The sequence below is a fragment of the Acanthochromis polyacanthus genome, chromosome 15, assembly GCF_021347895.1.
Source record: "Acanthochromis polyacanthus isolate Apoly-LR-REF ecotype Palm Island chromosome 15, KAUST_Apoly_ChrSc, whole genome shotgun sequence".
Lineage (NCBI taxonomy): Eukaryota > Metazoa > Chordata > Actinopteri > Pomacentridae > Acanthochromis > Acanthochromis polyacanthus.
In genome coordinates this window covers 18,170,708-18,189,921 of record NC_067127.1, presented here as the reverse complement: position 1 = coordinate 18,189,921, position 19,214 = coordinate 18,170,708, and the positions used below count along the sequence as shown (strand labels likewise).

The window sequence follows — 19,214 nt, the reverse complement described above, 5'->3', positions numbered from 1 at the left end:
AATTTCAGCGTGTTCAGCACTTTGGTTTATGCTAAATACTTGCAAAATCTCACTCCCACTCCCATAAACCTAAACAGCACTTTGAATTCATTGCTATTGAGCTAATGTTTGTTAGCTAACACGCACAGAACTTGTCAAACATTAACATTTTTGTGTGGTCACTATATTTTGTCATTGTGCATGCTGAAGTTAGCATTTCACTAAAAGCACCACGGTGCCAATGAACAGCCGCACAGGGCTGCCAGTGAAACCTACACTGTGTTTAAAACCTGCTTGCTGCTGCTGCTGCTGCTGCTTAGACATCATGAGAGGCAGTTTCACGCATAAATGCTGACAACCATCTGTCCAGCCATGAGGCAAATTCCCTTGGACCTACATGGCTGTTTTATTTGTTTATTATGTCAAAAGACTTGAAAGACTGCCAGAGTTTGTATTGCACTAATAGCAAAATGCATTCATTTACAACAACACCAGTGTTTCCATTAAGGTTTCTTATGCTGAAAGTGTCAGCTTCATCTGTATTACCAATTTTCACATTAAACAACACTAAAGATGCCTGTTTATATGTGTCGCTTCCTCTCCAGCTGTGTCCCTGGCTCTTGCCCTAAATGGAGTCTTCACAAATACCATCAAGTTGATTGTTGGCAGGTACGTACAACAAACTGAAGCATTTTACCAGCTCTGTTGGTGATGCTAAATGTTAAACTATAAGCTCATAAGTTCACCTTCTAGATATAAGGCTGATAAATTGACAAGTAAATTGGATAATACTGAAACCTACTTTTGGATTGTATTTCATTTCCAGACCCAGGCCAGACTATTTCCAACGTTGTTTCCCAGATGGCCAAGTGAATCCGAAGATGCTGTGCACCGGGGAACCTGAGCTCGTCTCTGAGGGACGCAAGAGCTTCCCCAGTAGCCATTCCTCCTGTGAGTATCATGAAGCAGGAGATGCAGATCACTGCCAGCACACTCAACACAACACCAAAAGATATGAGAACTCTCACACTGACTCATTAAAACTGCATAAAACCGTAGTTATTCACTCAGTTTGATCTTGATGCTCTGAGCAACACTTCACCAAGTAGAAAATGTCCATGTGTGCTGACTGGTTGTTTACAAGGTGTCTCTTGTAGCTGCCTCTCTTCAAAGGTAATTACAGCATGTAGGGATGAGTTATCATTCAATTTACTGATTCATCCTGAGGCAGCTTGTTGAGATTGCATTTATTCTTCAACAAGTGAGAGGTGAATGAACACACAGTTTTAACCTTATTCAAGTTTCTGCTGTGCTCAGCTGCACAGACCGACGTGGGACACTGGACATCTTTTCAACCATATTGCTTTCCAAGCTGTTTTCACTACAGCAGCGTGCTAAATAATTCACATGTTTTTCTGTTGTCCAGCCGATGAATGTTAAGTGGTATGCATGGAGTGTATGCTGTGGGCCACCCAGATGCTAAAAAAAACTCCTCCGTATTATATGGCACACCAGGCATGTAAAGGCAGCATTTACAAAGACACATCTTTGAAAACAACACTTAATGGTCCTGCCGCCATTGAACATAAAAGATGTCACTGCTTGGCTTTGATGCTTTTTCCTCCTTTTTAAAGTCCACAACATAAAATGCCCACATTGAAATTATACTGAGCCTTGTGCCATTCATTATTCAGAATGAAAGAAAAACTGTATATCCTCTAGTGAGCTTTGCCTCGACTGCGACATACTTGATATTCCTGTGTATCGTTTGCTTTTGTTCACATTCTTTTTACACTTCTTCCACTCTAGATGCATGCTCACAGTTTACAAGATAGTCATGCAGAATTCATAAGTACTGCAGGAAGGTGTAAAGAAATGTTTGCATCCTTCTGAAGCATGCAGTTCTCACAGGCAGGTTGACAAAAAGGGAAAATCCTTGAAATCTTGAACTCTTCCCGTATTACATAAGTTCAGGGAGAGGTAGTATAGAGAGGTGAGCGGCTTATGTGTGTGCGAGAAACATAGTGTTTGTAAGATGGTTTGAGAATGTGTTTCATCAGTGTGACTGCGCTGACCTACTCTACAACAGGCTTCTAATCAAACAGGAGATTATTGGATTTTGCGTGTTACAATAGTATGCCAAGACACCGTAATGGATGAGATGGCTTAGTGAGTGAAAATTCATTGATGTCAAAGACGGCGGTAATTTCACGGTCCAGTTTGATTTCAAATTGATGTTTTAGCATAATAACTCAGTTTAATGCTTATAACGTCACCGACACCTGCGGTAAGACACAAATGCTTTGAAGTGCTGCCTGTGTCCCATTAGAAATGGCAAAGAGGGACGGTGCTCTGCAAGTGGCTGCAGCATCGGGTATGGATTACATTCATCTGTGCGACAGCTCTAATAGCCTTATGTTGTTGCACTGTGAGTAAGAAAGTGATTGAGAGAACAGTGCGATGGGGACACAGGGAGCACCCATATGCCAGCACGTCTAGAGAGCAGAAGAAATCCAATTTCCTGTCTGTGTCCCTTTTCACCAGACAGTGCTTGTTGGACCACGCATAAGTTACAGAGCTTTTACCCAGACAAATGTGGCAAGGGACAGAGGAATAGGGCCAGACGGATGACAAGAGTGAATGTAGCCTTATTTAAAGTGGCATGTGGCCGCAGCACAACACGGCTTCTCGCTGGTGTGAAGCCCGAGGCACAGATGAGAACAAAATTAAACAGTTTTGCTTTCAGAGACCCCAAGATGCATTCAGACGGGCAGATTATGGCAACACAGGATACTATAATCTGAATGGTAAACTATTCACCCAGCCTAATCCATCAGAATCAGCCAGAGATATAAATATACACCAGACTTCTGTTTTAGATGACAGCTATTTTTTTAAAGCCCTATTATTACTACATTTCAAAGTTTTTACAGCTGCCCAGGTTCTCTGTGATTAGATTTCTTTTCTTCACCTCACAGCAAAGTAAGAGAATAACAAAGATTGGAGGAGACAAGTCCCAGAAAAGGAAAAACAAACAGATAAATACCAACTCCTCTGAACCCGCTGCACCAATATACACAGCGGTAAAGCAAGCAGGCCCTCAAGCATTAGCAGTAATTGTCTGCTTCTCATTCATATTCATCTCGCCATTTCCCCTTGTGCATATTAAGTCATTAGATATGATCAATTAATATACACTTTTCAAAACCATCTGTCATCTTTACCATCTACATTTTCTACCATGCCTAAACGAATCCTGTGAGACAGACCTAATCACATCTTTGAATCTCCACATTGCTTTATTCACTTATGCACAACTATCTATTTTAAATTAACCATGGATGCAATGTCCATCATATTAATTCAGCATCTTAAGAGAATTGAAGTTCTGCAAAGTGCGCCCTCATATTATTACTATAATACCGACAGGCACTCTTCAGCATAGTGTGAGTGAAGCAGCAATTATGCAGTGCTAATAAGGAGTTTCTGTTGAGCTTTTGTATGTTAATGGATAAAACAGCCTCTGTGCCCAAGTGGTTGGTTAATATGCATTACTTCTGGTGAGAGCCAGAACGCTGTCCCGCTGTTCCCTGCAGGGGTCAAAGGTCAAGACTGGAGGGAGAGCGAGCTGAGGGCTGAGCGATGGAAAGCATAATAATATGCACATGCATTCTACAGTTTTTTAGCCTTGAGTGTGGTGCTGAAGGAAACTGTTCCATCACAAAGTAGTAAATAAGGAAATAAAGATAAAGCCATCGATGGAGTAGAACTTGAACTTTTGTATAATCACAGTGCCTGACAAGAAAAGCACTCAGAGAGCGCAGTACTCTGCCAAGGCTGCTCAGTCTTTGTATCATTTCCAACGGAATAGTCCTGATAAGTCCGCAGTAGTGGATTTGTAGCAGGATCGCAGTCATGTGATCGTCAGCAGGCAGCTGACGTAGTGTTCACTTGTTGTCATAGTTACAGTGACGCTGTGCCGCTATCTCGCAATGATACAGAAATCTTTAAGAAATCCGTGGATCCAGACTATAAGCCAGATCACTGCCAAAGTCAAATCAGGTGGTCATTTCTGACTTTCGACAAAAATTTCATCCAAATCCTTAAGTCCATTTTTGACTAATGTTGCTAACAGATGGAAGAACAAACGTATGTCAATCATCACATAACTCCGCCACATTCCTTGGCGAAGTAATAAAAAGACCACAGGTGGAAGTCTACAGCCACATTGGTGGTTCTTTGTGATTCCTCAAGCATGCTGAGCTAAATGCTAATGTCAGCATGTTGACATACACATGTTAGCACTGTTAATGTGGATGTTTAGCAGGGATAATGTTTGCTGGCAGGGGTTAAATCGGAAAATTGAAAGTGGGGAGTCTTTGAGGTTTGACAGGAAACCAATTTACATATACAGAGGCTGACATTAATCAGTATAATTTAACTATAAACTACAACTATGATCTATGTTAACAAACCTTCCTTTAAAGGTACTCTGTTGTGTATCAGTATCAAAAATAGGAATGACAGCGTGAGTTTGCCGCTAAAGGAGGCGAGCATAATAATATGAATTAATTAATATGCACGGACCAGGTGTTTCAATGGGTAAATTAAAAAATAGATAATTTTATATTCTACAGTATTAAAATATATGCTGACATGAATAAAGTTATAGCTCAGAAATGGTCAAACCATCTTACATTACTTCATGAAATTTGAGATTCTTTAATATTCTGCTCAAACTACACTAGCTCGCTTTACAGTTTAAGCTGAACTTCAGTTTAATGTCAAAGCTAGCTTGTTCTAAACAGGCCTACATCTTGTGGAAAAGCAGTTAGTAGAAATCAGCATTTAAGTTATTAAAATAGCATATCAGCTTTATTTTGTTATCCATTATGTTATAAAATGAGGTCTCCCATGTAAGTTTCTGACCTCTGACTCTGCTTTGCCATTCATCCTTCCATGCCAGTAGTGTAAGAATTACTTAATGACTTTCCATGGCCAGAAATGAAACATTGATAAAGCATTAGTTTAACTTTTATGTAACACTTTTTCTTATAACTAAGAGTAAGAATGACAAGAATATGAAGGCAAATAAAAAGTAGCTGCCACTGCTGCCCGCTCTCATCCCCACATGGAATTATGTTTGATCCTTTTTGTTTTACAGTGTTAAGCATCAACAAAGCTTGTTTTTTGTTCTAATCTTTGAGTTAAAGTAAGTGAAGCTTATGCTATTGTGCCGCCACACAGCAAGAACGGCATGACTCCCACTTATGCATGAATCATACATCAATTGCAGCCTAATTTTTTATGCAATCTTTGATGATGAAGGTACATTAACATAAACAAAAAAACATGCCAAAAATAGCACATTGTCAATATTTTAGAGACTCCCCCAAACCAGGGGAGTTCATGTCTTACTAAGAAGAGCTGAGCTCCCCTGCAGTTCTCACCTTGACTGCCATCTGCACCTTCTGACAGGCCAAAGAGAGGACTGATCTGCGAGGTGGTTTACAGGGAAACCTACTGACAGTGTAAAGGATGAAGAGCTTATGGTTGGAGTGAAATTGTATTTTTGTCATTGCATGAATTATTGCTACAGAGAATTGTAAAAATATATACATTGTTGAAGATGGATGCTGAGAGTTAGATTGTTCCTCCATGGCTTAGCCTCGATATGTTCAGTCAATTCAACCCCTGATTAAAATGTTTACTCCCTTGGTTAAGCATTTTGCAAAACATTTGATCATTATCAGTAAACACAATGAAACTGAGGATGGCGATGTAATTAGTCTGTTTTGACTGGACTATGTGAGCTTAGAATTTAATATTTGTACTTTTGCCAAAGTACCGGACAAATGAAAAGTTCAACTTGATGATGTTTATTAAAGAAACTTCCGAGGCTTAATAAAGTTAATGTAGTTAAGACTGAAGAGAACTCAAGTGGCTTTTGGTAATTCACTGAACACTCAAACATGGTACAAATATGTTGCTGTCATACAAGAAATAACTGTACAAAACATGACAGAAGGCTCCTAATGGCTACGTTATATCTCAGGATCAAGCAACCACTTTTAGGAGAACACTGAAGAAAATAAAAAGGCAAATTCAAAAAATATTTTTCCGATTGATTATTTTAAGTGTCGAGTAAAAGCAATAAATAGGCTTTCATGGTGCTGACACACAAAAAAACCCCAAATGTTCCATGTTGCTTGAAACACTGAATGCACCTAGATGGAGTTATGAGTGTCTCTGATGTTTGATAGATGTTTGATTGATTTTCATATTCATGGAGTGACTGCTTTTTTAAATCGTCATATTTTACAGAAAAGAGGACAACAATGTGGCTGAAAGATTTTTTTTTTTAAATTATCATTCTTTTCTTATATTATGTCACTGGTGTGTCAAAATGTTTGCAGAAATCCAATCTTCCCATTTGCTTTGAAAAAGTGCAATTGGAATTGGTTGAAATTTCTGAGCGGACCTTGAGCTTGTTTGAAGATGAACAAAGCAATCGCACTGTGCTCATCACTCTCATTAGGCGTCTTTGTTTTCTCTCAAGGGAATTACTGTTAAAGGCTTTTGAAACACATGAAGCCGATTCATTACCATGATGATGGTTTTTTTTCATCTTTTTTTTGCCTTCCATGGCCTCCTCTCTGTCCCCTGGCCTGTCTTGGACTCCTGCTGCGTCTCGAGGAGCACCCCTCAGCACATATCGAATAAACCGAGCATTCATTGTATAACCCACTGGCTTAGTTAATTATGCAAATTTCACATGAAGAAATGTGTCTTTGCGTTTCTTTGTGTGTCCCTTGTGCGGGACACATACTAGCTGTTCCAACTCATGCATTATTCATATCGCCAAAGTGCATTTTTAGTGGTTTAATCCTCGAGATGTTGACTCACTGTGTCTGCAAACATATTGGTTGTGTGTAGAATGTAAAACAAAATATTCCTGTTACTGTCCAAGTTTCTCCTACAATGAGACATTTTCATAATACCTTGTTAATTCAGATGCAGATTGCTGGGGTTTTTTTTTTTCAGATAGCTGGGTTTAATCTGTTCATGCTTTCTGTCAGTAAATTTCTAAATAGGTGCAGGAATGTTTTAAAGTTTGTGGTGCACAGAGGTTTAAACTGAGCATTAGCACAGTTTAACATCTAAAACCAACAATGCCAAAGTGTTTGACTGAAGCAGCAGCTACAAGGATGTGCAAATACACCACAAATAAGCTGGGACTGTAATGTACATTTGAAGTGTTCAGCTGTGAGTGCTTAAGTGCGTTTGTCTTCTGAGAGTTTGGTGACCTGTCCGGGGTGCTTCCCTGCCTCCCTTTCAATGCGTGCTTGGACAGGCTCCAGCTCCTGTCACTCTGAATGAGTAACGATAATGGCTAATAGCAGTTAACTGGATCACTGCTGCTGTCTTCACAGAGAAATACCATGTGGGAGATGATTTTCGATCCATAACAGCAATACAGAAGAAGATTCAAAGCAGGCAAAGCACACTTTATAATATATATTAGAGTCAAATAATGCAGGTGAAGTGGCCCATTATGATTCACTGACGCTTTTCTTTCAGTGTTCAGGTAATGCTATGGTGATGTGGGATCAGTGCTACAGACCGACGAGAGGATATCTCGGAAACGTTTCATTTTGTACTGTTAAACTGCTCTTTTAAGGTTGAAATGCTCAGCCAGCAGCCCAAGCGTGTGGCTCATGGATAATTTAGTTCTGTCTTTCCAAATGACTAATGAAATTGTCTTAGCCGTGGTTAAAGCTATTAAAATGAATGGTGTGAGCTGCTGCACTGCCGTGCGATTGGGAATGTGCAGAGGTCGCCCAGAAGTGAGATGGATGGACACTGAGGGATGCTGAGGCTGTGCATCTTTGCAGGCTTGTTCATAACCTCCGAACAGAAGGACTGATGAAGAGAGCCTGAAAAGTGATGTGTTGTTGTCTACAAAACCCGTGCGGTACACTTTGTGGGTGGCGATGATGACTATGTGCAGTGTTTTCTAAACCACAAGGTGCCAATTAACTTGCAGCATGATTCATATTTCCCTTGTTTTTATGGATTGTTTCAACTGACTGACTTTGTTAACTTTATTTATGGGTGAATTCAGTCTATCATCTGCTCGCCCACTTTAAAGCTTAGGGCTAATTTTCTATAAGTGCCCGCCCAGCTGTACAGTTTTAATATTTTTCTTTTGGGATTTTGGATCTGGGTCTACTTCAGTCCCAGTGATTCATTTTCAAGTCTACCACTAAGCTTGTTGGAGGTGCAGAGCCGTACAATGTGTTGTTAAGAGTTGGCAGAGAGAATCTACAGTCTACCAGTCAACCAAAACACCATTTTCTTTGTAGATACGCAGAAATATTTGCATATATCCTCCCAGAAGCATGATTTTTGGGTTTCTGTGCTCCACACAATTTGGGAAAGCTTCCTTATCCAGCCTGTGCCCTCTTTTTGGCCACATTTAACTCACATCAGCTGGACATGTCGGCTTGCAACAACAACAAGATGCAGCACACAATAGTGGAGTCCAACCAAAAAGCTCACATTAGACATTCCATTCAGTCCTGCAAAGGAGTTCAATTTAGGAATCAATTTTAAAGGAAAAATCCAATCAAGCAAAGTGTAACATATCCATAACCTCCAACCTGTAGAACCATTTGGAAATAAAAACCCAATATCAGCCTAAACCAGCCACACAATATATTGGTGCACACCGCCTGATGGAAAATGTTGAGTTTTTAATGGAACCGACTCCCCCTCCTTGACAGCAGGACAGTCTCTGAGACAGCTGGACTTCCTGCCTTCTCTTCCCACCGTCCTTCCTCTCTCTCTCTCTCTACAGGCTGCACACGTGTTCTGGTGTCCTTAGTATTCTTGGCCAGTTTGTGGGTTGAGTGACAAATGGGCAGCTGATGGGTGCTGATGGGTGCTGTTTGGCCGGCTGTAGCAGTAAACTACTGGCCCTGTCTCAGCACCACCTCTTATGGCTCCATCACACAACCTTTAATTCGTACAATTACACGGCTGCTGTTTTTCTTACACAGGAAGGGTCTCTCCACTCGCACTCATTTCTCACACAGGGCTTTATTTTTCACTGTGAACTCAACACACACCGATGCAGAGGAGGGTTCTCGGACAAAATCAAGGTTGTGCCGCAACTATGCACCAATAATTTATCAACTCCGCGGATCTTGAAAGGTGGTGTAATTTGGGACATATATAGTCCCCTTTCTTATCTGTCTTATAGGCAGTGCTATGAATGGAACCAATCACTAGTAACCTAATTTTGAGATGCGCAATGCACACTGAGGCCACATGCACACTTTGCAAGTGATTGCATATTGTTAAATAAGTCTTCTTTAGTGTGCGGTTTGTGCTTAGTATAGCTCTGTAGATGTAATTGTCTGCTCTCAGGCACCCGCAACAGTGATTTAGTACAGAGGTTTTTCCCCTGACAGATGGCAGTTCCATCCCTCAGTGCGATTAACCGCAGTGGATGAACTGCAACACTCCCATCAGCTTTCTTCATTACGTTTTTCTAAAATGCTTTGTTATCACACACACACACACACACACACATGGATTTCTCAGTCCAGATGACAGTTTTTCAAGCTGAATGCTGATGCTTAATGTTCACTGCTGATTTGCTGCTGTTTCTCTTTGTCTCCCTGCTCCAGTTGCATTTTCCGGTCTCGGCTTCACCTCCTTCTACCTGGCGGGAAAGCTCCAGTGTTTTACGGATCAGGGTCGAGGGCGTAGCTGGCGTCTCTGTGCCATGGTGCTGCCTCTTTACAGCGCTATGATGATCGCATTGTCCCGGACCTGCGACTACAAACACCACTGGCAAGGTCCGCCCAGCAGCTCACACATACGAACGAGATTTTCCTGCATTTATCAAAATCACTCTCACACAAACTCTGTGTCCTTTTATCTGACATAGTGTTAAATCTGCTTCTGCCAGCTGCAGCAAGATAGATATTCAGAAATCTGTTTCAATCAAATGTGGCTCATGGCACATTTATAATTGTGACACAGATAATTTACCAGGCCTACATTTGAAACAGCTGTACTACTGTAATCATGCAAAAATTTTATCTTAATCAGCATGACTGACAAATTGAGGGAAAGAAAACATAATGATGTACACTAAGTCAGGCTGGGCAGGCTGCTCATTTGCCCAACAGGCTGAAAATTGTGTCTCATGAGACTGCTTTGTTGCAGTTATTCCGTAATGGTTTTGATTTCATGAAAACTGCGTCAAATAACAGTGAGGTAACATTTCATTCAGCACCATTGGAAGCAGATTAAAATAACAAGCTTCAGACTTGAGGGGACAGAGAGACGGGAATGCATATGTGGGTGGGGTGTTGGAAAGAATATGTGATAATATGATGACAGCTCTGTCATATGGTGTTAATTAGTTTTAAGGAGCCATATGCTCCTGGGTAGCAGGGCAGCTACAGAACAGACAACTCTCTTTACAAACAGGATTTATTTACATCAAAAGTGTAACATATACAGTAGTCGCGGGCAAGCTGATCACTTTGAGTCATCTTTGTATTTCTTTCTCCTCCCTGTCCTCAGCCGACTGTAAATAAGCAGCAGTGGTGCAGCCCATTAAACTTGAGGGGCTTCAATCTGCTCCCAGTGTAAACACAAGCTGGGAGCCCCATTAGCCGAGCTGCTACACCACGCTTGATGGATACTAATGTTCTAGCCATCCTTTTGCACTTTAGAGGTGCACTCTGTCCTCGCAGAGGAAAAGGCTGGGCTTCCAATCACTGTCTCAATGAGGCCAACAAACTAATATATGCATCAAGTCACAGTCTATTAAATTCAGCTGACAGGGGTTGATGAAACATTCGCAGGGCAAGCTCATGCATTGTAGCGTGCCTGAATGGTGGAAATCGATGTTACATTATTTTTCATTTCAGCCAGAAGGAGAAAATAAAGTGAGACCTATGGAAAAATATAATTTTGATATTAGGAAAGCCTCAACTTCAGCTCCTTCAGACGCCAGCTGGCTGTGTCATTTTGATCTATACGCGGCAATATAGGCTTAGTATTCACCATGGCACTGTGATATTAGGTGATATATTATAGCTTAAAGGTGGGCAGGTATAATACGAAACTGTTCGGTGTTTGACAGAGTAACAGACACAGCCTGTCCACAGGCAAGTGCTCAGTGGAACAGATTCATTGCCTTGCCTCTTGTGTTACTTTTATCAACCTCTGAAGTCGTCAGGCTTGATGAATGTTCACTTCACGTTACGTACACATGCAACAATGTCTAATTAACTGAGCTGATTCGAAGAGCAGGTGGTATTTCATGTCGCCCACACAAGCTAAGTTTATCTATAAATGCAAACCTTAAAATATATGTGTTTTGCAGACGCCTTTGTTGGAGGGGTGATCGGGTTGCTGTTTGCGTACATCTGCTACCGCCAGCACTACCCCCCTTCCTGCACATGGATTGCCACCTGCCTTATGCCAGTCTGGCTGCTGCCACCCACACGCCCTCGCACCCTCAGGACGACCCGCAGCCCACCGACAACGCCACCACCCTGCCCCTGGAGGGGTTGACTGAAGGGCCAGTATGACTAGTGGCCACCACCGAGACTCCCCCCAGCACCCTCACCAAGCCGCCAAGCCCACCTCCCCTCTCCTAGAGACCGACTGGGTCTTGTATACATTCCAGTGGACAAGAAAAACACCCATTCCCATACTGTTCCACCTGGTCTCGGTGACACCTACATTCCTTTGTGTTTGTATTTTCTTTTTCTTTTTTTTTTAAACCTGGTTCTTGCTCAGCAGCCATTAAAGCCTATATTTAGATGCGATGTATGAGAGGAATCTTCGAATATGGGACATCACCGCTGAGAGGGAAGAGAGAGAAAAACATGTTGAAAACTTGAGGAATCGTCTCACTAATGGCTGCGAAGGAAGATGAAAATATTGCCAGTTTTTGCTGGAACTTTTTTTTTTTTCGCTTAATGAGAGATATGGTTGGCAGGTTGTTTTATGCTGGAGTTTATTTATTGTTTGGCTGCTAAAGGATTGGAAGAGACAGCTGGGGAGATTAAAAAAAGAAATCCCATGAAATGTCACAGCAATTAAACCATGATACCAAACCAGACAAACTGTTATGTATAAGCCACACTTAGAAACAAAGTATAGGATTTGATAGCAAGTAGTGTCGGAAAGAAAACGACATCCTGCGTGTTTCAGTAAAACTATAGATGTATGCTGCATTTTTAGAGTAAACGTACGGCAGCACTGGTCTAGATTCATACATAATGATAAATATAAAACCAATACATTCTTGTAGAAGCACTGGTCCATGTCAGAAAACAATATTCAATATTTCTTTACCTGAAACTCCTCTGTTACCGCATTTTTTATCGTTCCATTACTCCTCATTCTCTAGGGCTTGCACATCCCCTCTCTCTCATTCTGCTTCCTCTCTGTGTTACTATCCGACTTCCTTCTGTTGGAGCCCTGCATTCGACACGTTCAACACATGTTCCCACCGGCTTCACAGCGACATGAACCCTCAATGAGCGCAATCAATAAGAGACAGGTGGGAATGGCGTGGAAGAAGTGTGCCAGGACACGCACAAACTCCAATCTGATCCTGCATTAATCCTCATTACCCGAGGTCAGCCACTGCTGCTTCTGAGGACATTAGGACTGTATAAGGTGCCCCACGAACTGCCCAAGCATCACAAACGGCTTTCAGCCCAGTGTAGCCCCACAAATAGACAATCCAGCATTCAGCAGGCCACAGATCTGAACAAGAGACTGTGATTTTGATGTATTATCCATCCATTAAAGTTCCGTTATTTATTAACATCGGGACGGCGCGTTGAAATGAAGCAAACACCAAAGATTTGTAGCTTCTTTTTTTTTTCTTTTTTTTGCTGCCTGGGTTGTACGTGCCCTACGCTTTATTAACAGAGATGACGCACAGCCAGATTACTGGTTCCCTATCATCAACAAAGCAATTTGTAGCCTTTTTACAAATTTTTGTTAAAAATGATGGATCATTTTGTTGCCTTGGTGACTGTAATTTATTTTATTTTTTTTGACGTTGCTGTGACATTAATGGGAAGGCACAATCTCAGCTTACCTCTAACCCGACCGAGCTACAGGAAGGCGAGCATTATATGTTTGTTCTGAAAAGCTTGCGGGGGGGGGGGGGGGGGGGGGGTGTGTGCAGAAGATAGCACATCAAAACAGAATGAAATGAGCAGCAAGCCAGTATAGAAGGTCATTGTGTAACTGTAATGTCTTGTCAGAATGATAGCAAACATCTTTTTTACATTTGTTAAACAGACCACATGTTTTCAGCATCAGCCTTGTAACCTTGAGTTCACACTGCAAAAACTCAAAATCTTACTAAGTCTATTTGTTTTATTTTTAGTCAAAATGTCTCATCCTACTTGATTTGTGATAAATTCACTTAACAAGGGACATTTCAGCAACATAGAGGGACTTCTTTTAATACAGTGCATCTTAAAGCTGCTGTCCGGAGTTTCCGTTTGTTTTCAATTTATGTATCATTGTTTAACAAAGCTTAAATGTGTTAGTCTAGTTCGATACTATAATATAAAGTTAGTATAACACGATATGAAAATTTATTCCTGAGCTCCGCCTTCCTCTCATAGACCCCCATGTTATTCCAAAAAGCGCCGGTTGCTGCCGACCAATCAAGTTCGAGCTTCAGCTTTGTCATGCTGTCAATCAACGGTTACGCGCACAGCAAGCAAGCCCATGCAGAGGTGGGCGAGCTACGCACTACGCAACCGCGCGCACATTTGTTTTGCTAGTGAAGGAGAGAGCATCAGGGCTCAGCAACTTCCAGAAAAGTTACCAATCCCACGGCTTGTCAGGCCAAGAGACTGCAGGACGTTTTTTGGCTCGGGGTGCTCGCATCGCTCCCCGACCACGGCCTCCATAGCCCGCCTGACGGCTTCGTTTAGATGCCCGACCTCTGGAGGAAGATGTTGGGGCGTCTGGGACATACTCTTCGTCAGAGGAGTCATGCAATTCTGAACTCTAGATAGAAATAAATGAACAATCTAACACATATACACGCGTAAATGCACTAAGTTTGATAAACAACATCATCGAGAGGGATACACGAGTGTAATCACATCTTGAAACTTTACTCGTTAGTCCTAGCAGATTCATGTTATTTTGGTATTAGGACAAGTTAGACTCAATACAGCATTCTAACGTAATTCCTTTATTATTTACTAAATGTACTAAATGCAGAAGAGGGGAAAACAGCAAAACAGGCCATATGCTGCAGCACTCCGGGCACTTCTCTCATGTACTGCGCGCGTGCACAAATAAAGGGACGAAATCAGAGGGAGGGACGGTGGGACCAACAGCGTTTTGGAAGACGCTGCGATTCAAACTCCGGAAAGCAGCTTTAAGTCAAACAACCTTGAAATTATCTAGTTTTGAGTTGAATTTTACAAGAAAACTCAAAATACGTTTAACCCTGCTGTTGTCCTGTGGGTCAAAATTGACCTGTTTTAAAGTTTAAAAATGTGGGGAAAAAATACATGTTTTTACAGTGAAACTTGTGATGTCCACATTTTCAACATTTTTGGGAAATTCTGAACATTTTTTTGGTGGAAAATAGAAATGTTAAAAATCAACAACAAAAAACCCTTTTAATGATATATATATAATCACTTTAGATATTTTTAGGATTTTTTTGGGAATATTTTTGCTCTTTTTTGAAAATATTTACAAGAATTTTCTTTCCAAATTTGCGGGATTTTTTTAAAAATAAAACTTTCAAGGAAAATTTTTAGGGAATTATTGGAATTTTCTTCCTGGAGGTTTTGCAAATTTTCAGAAATTTGGGGATTTTTTTTTGCAGATTTTTTGGATTTTTTTCAGACGAGGAAACAATATTTTTTGGTGCCTGTAAATGAGGACAACAGGAAGGTTGACACATCTCAAATTAGGAGGTTACATAAAAGCAAAAATCTATTTTTGAGTGAAAAGCTACTATTTTTTTGTGGCATGTCTGGCTTGTTTAAGACACCTAAACTTGACAATCCTGGTTAAATATAGCTTAAAATAAGTTTTCCCAGCTAATTTTAAGATCTCAATATTCTAAATATCACATCTTATTTCAAGAAATCTTACCAATCCATTTTTCACTTGTTCTACTGGCAGATTTTGTCACTTATTTCAAGGTAAAAGTTCCTTGACATAAGTTTTTTTCTTGTTTTGAGAGGGTCATTTTTATCCAGTGCAGCCGTTGTTTAACTTCATTCTGGGCACAATTTGGCTCGTGGCACAATAGTTGACAAGGAAAGCGTCTCTGTTCAAAATTCTTTTCATAAATCATTTATTAAAATCAGTCACAACTAAGCCTCTGTCACTAATGCAACCCACTGGCAGCTTCTTAAAACTGAGTGTGTGTGTGTGCGTATGTGTGCGTGTGGTGTGTTCATAGGGTTTTGACGAGGCCTATCTGACACTGATGCAATACAAAATGAAACTTTACAAAGAATGAACCTTTCACCAGAGGGATACAGGTGCTCAACTCTGCACATCAGACTCTGTGATGGGACTTGAAAAGGCTCTGAGAGTTGACTGTAACAGCGAAGCCCCCCAGCTGGCTCCATTCAGTCTTTCAGTGCAGGCCTGGAGATCAGTGACTTGAGGAAGATTTTGGAGATGAAATGATTGTGACACAGATGCATTATGTTCTATAGACGTGTATTTGACTGTATCTCTCCTGTTCGATGGTATAGTGTGTATTGGGGGGGGGGGGTTTCAGAAGTCATATCTGTGAGTATTTTTCACTTTTTCAACAAGGGATTTAGTACCCCACAATCCTTGGAACCATTCCATGATCTGTTTTAATTTGGTGCTATAGATAGTTTTGTAGCAGCAGGTGTCCATTGTTTGTTTCAAATGGTGGATGTGTCGTTTTGCAAGCTAGAATAATTTTCTACCGAGAAAAAAGATAATTATAACACATATTTCTTTTTAAGTCTGAAGCTCAAGGGCAACCAGTGCTCGTTACTCTGTGATTTTCTTTTCAGTCATTTCACCTTCACAAGGACCGAAGGGATAAAAGTAACAAAAAAAGTAAATAAATTATCAGTTATTACGAATAGACGTCTGAAGAAAAAAGAGTGTACGACTTAAGAATCTTTGTTTCATGGCATGCCAGTTCCATTTGTGTTTTCTATGAATACGCATGTCAGGCCTTGAGAACTCTTTGAGCTGTGTTTTGCTGTTTGTATACTTGTACAATAAAGGACTGCAGCTGTGTGAAATTGTCCATGAAGAAAACAAAGGATTCTAATATATCTCGTCTAAGTGTGATCGTTGGAGCCTGTGTTTGTTGCAGGAACTCTGAGCTGCTTCTCTCGGATTGAACACATCACTGGAAACAAATCAAGGTTTTTGTATACAAAAAAAAATCCACCCTGTAATCAGCATATATCGGACTCGACATTGTTTCTTATGATATGCAAATGAACAATCTTAGATTATGCAGCAGCAGATATTTAAGTGAGCTATACCCCAAGTTTATTTGAATCTTTTTATGCTTCAGTGGATTTGCCTTCAGATTGCACAGTGATACTGAGGGAGCTGAATGTGTGTGCGTGAATGTAACTCTGTGCTAAGTGTGTGTTATGCTTCTTTGCATCAGTTTGTGTTGCGCTCTTGTTTAGGGAGTTTCCAATAAACGTGTGTATGCTTAAGACTACCTGTTGCTTTTTATGTCAGGTCTGTTGGCCAGTTAGTTCACACTTTGGTTCAGACTGAAAAAATCTGGGAAACATTTCAATGGATTGCCTTTGTTTTCTGTTTGTTTGTTTACAGATATCCCAAGGTGATTAATCTTAATAACTGCATTTATTTATTTATGTAACAGCTGGATAGCTTAGTGGCTTAGTGACTAACATCCTTGACTTTGGCACAGGAGATTGGTGTTTCAAATTGAGAAGACCCTGAGGCAAGGCCCTTCGTGCCCCGTTTACCTGCCGTGTGGTGTATCTACTCTTAGACTGACGTCCCTTTGGATAAAAGCATTTGCTAAATGAAACTGTACTTTAGGACTATTTATTTTAAAATCATTTATAAAATATCAAATTTTTGTGTTTCCATATTGAAAGCCCACATCTTAACTTCAGAAAATAATGCTAGTTTTTTGAAACCCAATGACATAATCTGGAGTATTTCGAAAGCATTATCCAGGATACTGTTGCGTGTATACATCTTCCAGGTTTCTGACAACTATCTGTGTAGGTACAGATTCAGCCAAGCAACAAACAGAAATGCAAACCAAGTGATTTTCCACACAACTGTCCAGCCTGTATGACACTATATAATCACCCTCAGTAGTGATGGAACCAGTGCTGGTGCTTTCTCAGGTCACACGAACGGTTAAACGCTGTCACACAGTCAGGAAAAGGTCCTGCTCACATGGAATTTTCCTCTGCATTCAGAGTCACCAAACTTCATCTTTGCATATCTTGTAGCTCCTCTGTGCTCTGTGGGGACAGTGACAGCCTAACCCTGGTCAAAGCTGTTTGATATTTTCTTCTCATCTCACACTGCTTGCAATATGGTGGAGAAGCTCAAACTGCAACCCGATGTTGACATGCAGTCGAGCTAATCCTGCTCTACGCCAAAAGAGTGCCTTTACTTTCAATAGGTACAGTCAAATGAAATTAAGGATAACATTTAAAAGATTGTCAAGTAATCTGTAGCTTGAATGCTAGAATCTATCATGCATACGGCAACATGGATATCCAGAGTCTCTATGCTCCATGTAAACAACATACCCCAAACATGATCAAAGCCGGGGTAAGCTTCATAGCCGGGATAGCGATGTGCATATAAACACACTACATGAAATATAACGACAGGGTGATGGATTGCCTTGAAGTTTATAACAGGCTTTCAACTAGTCATCTCTTGAAGATGAATTTAAATGACTTTGCAGAAGCCCTGACTTGTCACCTACTAGCTTTGGTTTATGATCAAATGCACACTGACATCAAATTCCTGTGCAGCCTCTTTAGTGCTGCTTTTATCCTTAACATTCACAAGTCAACATGCACACAAGTACATACACAGCAAACTATCATTTCTTACCCTTTCTGACATCTACAAGGACATATACTTGTTGACTTTTTTTGTCTGTTTGCTTGTTTTTTATTTAACAACAGAGTAGATGCATTTCCAGTGAATACTCATTCATTTAAATTTTTTGGTATTAATAGAAAATGCAAGCAGGATCAAGAAATACTAATAAAAATGTAAATGAGTAATTGCTGAGATTTTAGCTTAAAAAATAATAATTTGTGATTTTTTTTTTATTATTTTTTTTTTAGATAATTCAGCCTTATTGCTCTGGTTATAAGCCATTCTCAGTTGCACAAGCTTAAAATTCTACCATGATTTTAAAAAGGTCAGGAAGGGTTTTTTGGGTTTTTTTTGCTGCTTTTCTTTAGTCTGTTTTTGCTTTTTATGCACATAGAAGGTCTGCAAATCTCAAAAGTTCATGCCAAAGCAAGTTGTTCTCTCCCACAGAAAATGTAGTTTTTTTGCCTGTCTGTAGCTCCTCCTCAGATTTTCATCTGTTACTTTATGACATCACTATGTAACACATTTGCACAATTTCTGAGTAGCTTCAACAAAGAATGTGCAGCTTCTGTGCAATACAAAGACCACCATTACTTCCTCGTTTTTGCTGGAAATATATCCCGACACTTGACTTTTGTTGGTTCAGCTGACCAATCAGAGCAGACTGGGCTTTCCATTATGGGACTCTTAAAGAGACAGGAGCTAAAATAGAGTGTTTCAGGCAGAAGGTGAGAGGAGGTAGCCTAGCCGCGCTAGACAACCCACGGCAACGAATTTAATTCTCTGCCAGGGTGGGTCTAGTTACCCTCCATAAGGCTCGAGGCTGGATTCTCCTAAAACTGGCCGGACCAATCACCATGAAGTGTAGAGTCAGAAGGCGGGCATAACTAAGTGACGACAGAGGGGCGACGATTCTGACAGAAACAACCGGCGCACAATAAACAGTTATCTTTTGACTCGGCTTTGGCCACAGCCCTTAAAGATTTGAAGCTAACATTCAACTTGAAAGATAAACAAAGGACGGCACTGAAGTGTTTCATTGAGAAGAAAGACGTATTTGGACTTATGCTGACGGGATATGG

General features: G+C 40.6%; 1 protein-coding gene across 1 annotated transcript in view; it reads left to right on the top strand.

Annotated features, from left to right (window-relative positions):
• plpp4 (phospholipid phosphatase 4) overlaps nt 1–16,747 on the top strand; it is a 58,247-nt gene extending 41,500 nt beyond the window's left edge. Inside the window, 5 exon segments of the mRNA XM_022206098.2 lie at nt 585–648; nt 806–930; nt 9,675–9,845; nt 11,390–11,455; nt 11,458–16,747. Of these exon segments, the coding sequence (XP_022061790.2) occupies nt 585–648; nt 806–930; nt 9,675–9,845; nt 11,390–11,455; nt 11,458–11,597 (566 nt within the window). The 3' untranslated portion in view covers nt 11,598–16,747.
• The last annotated feature ends 2,467 nt before the right edge of the window (nt 16,748–19,214 follow it).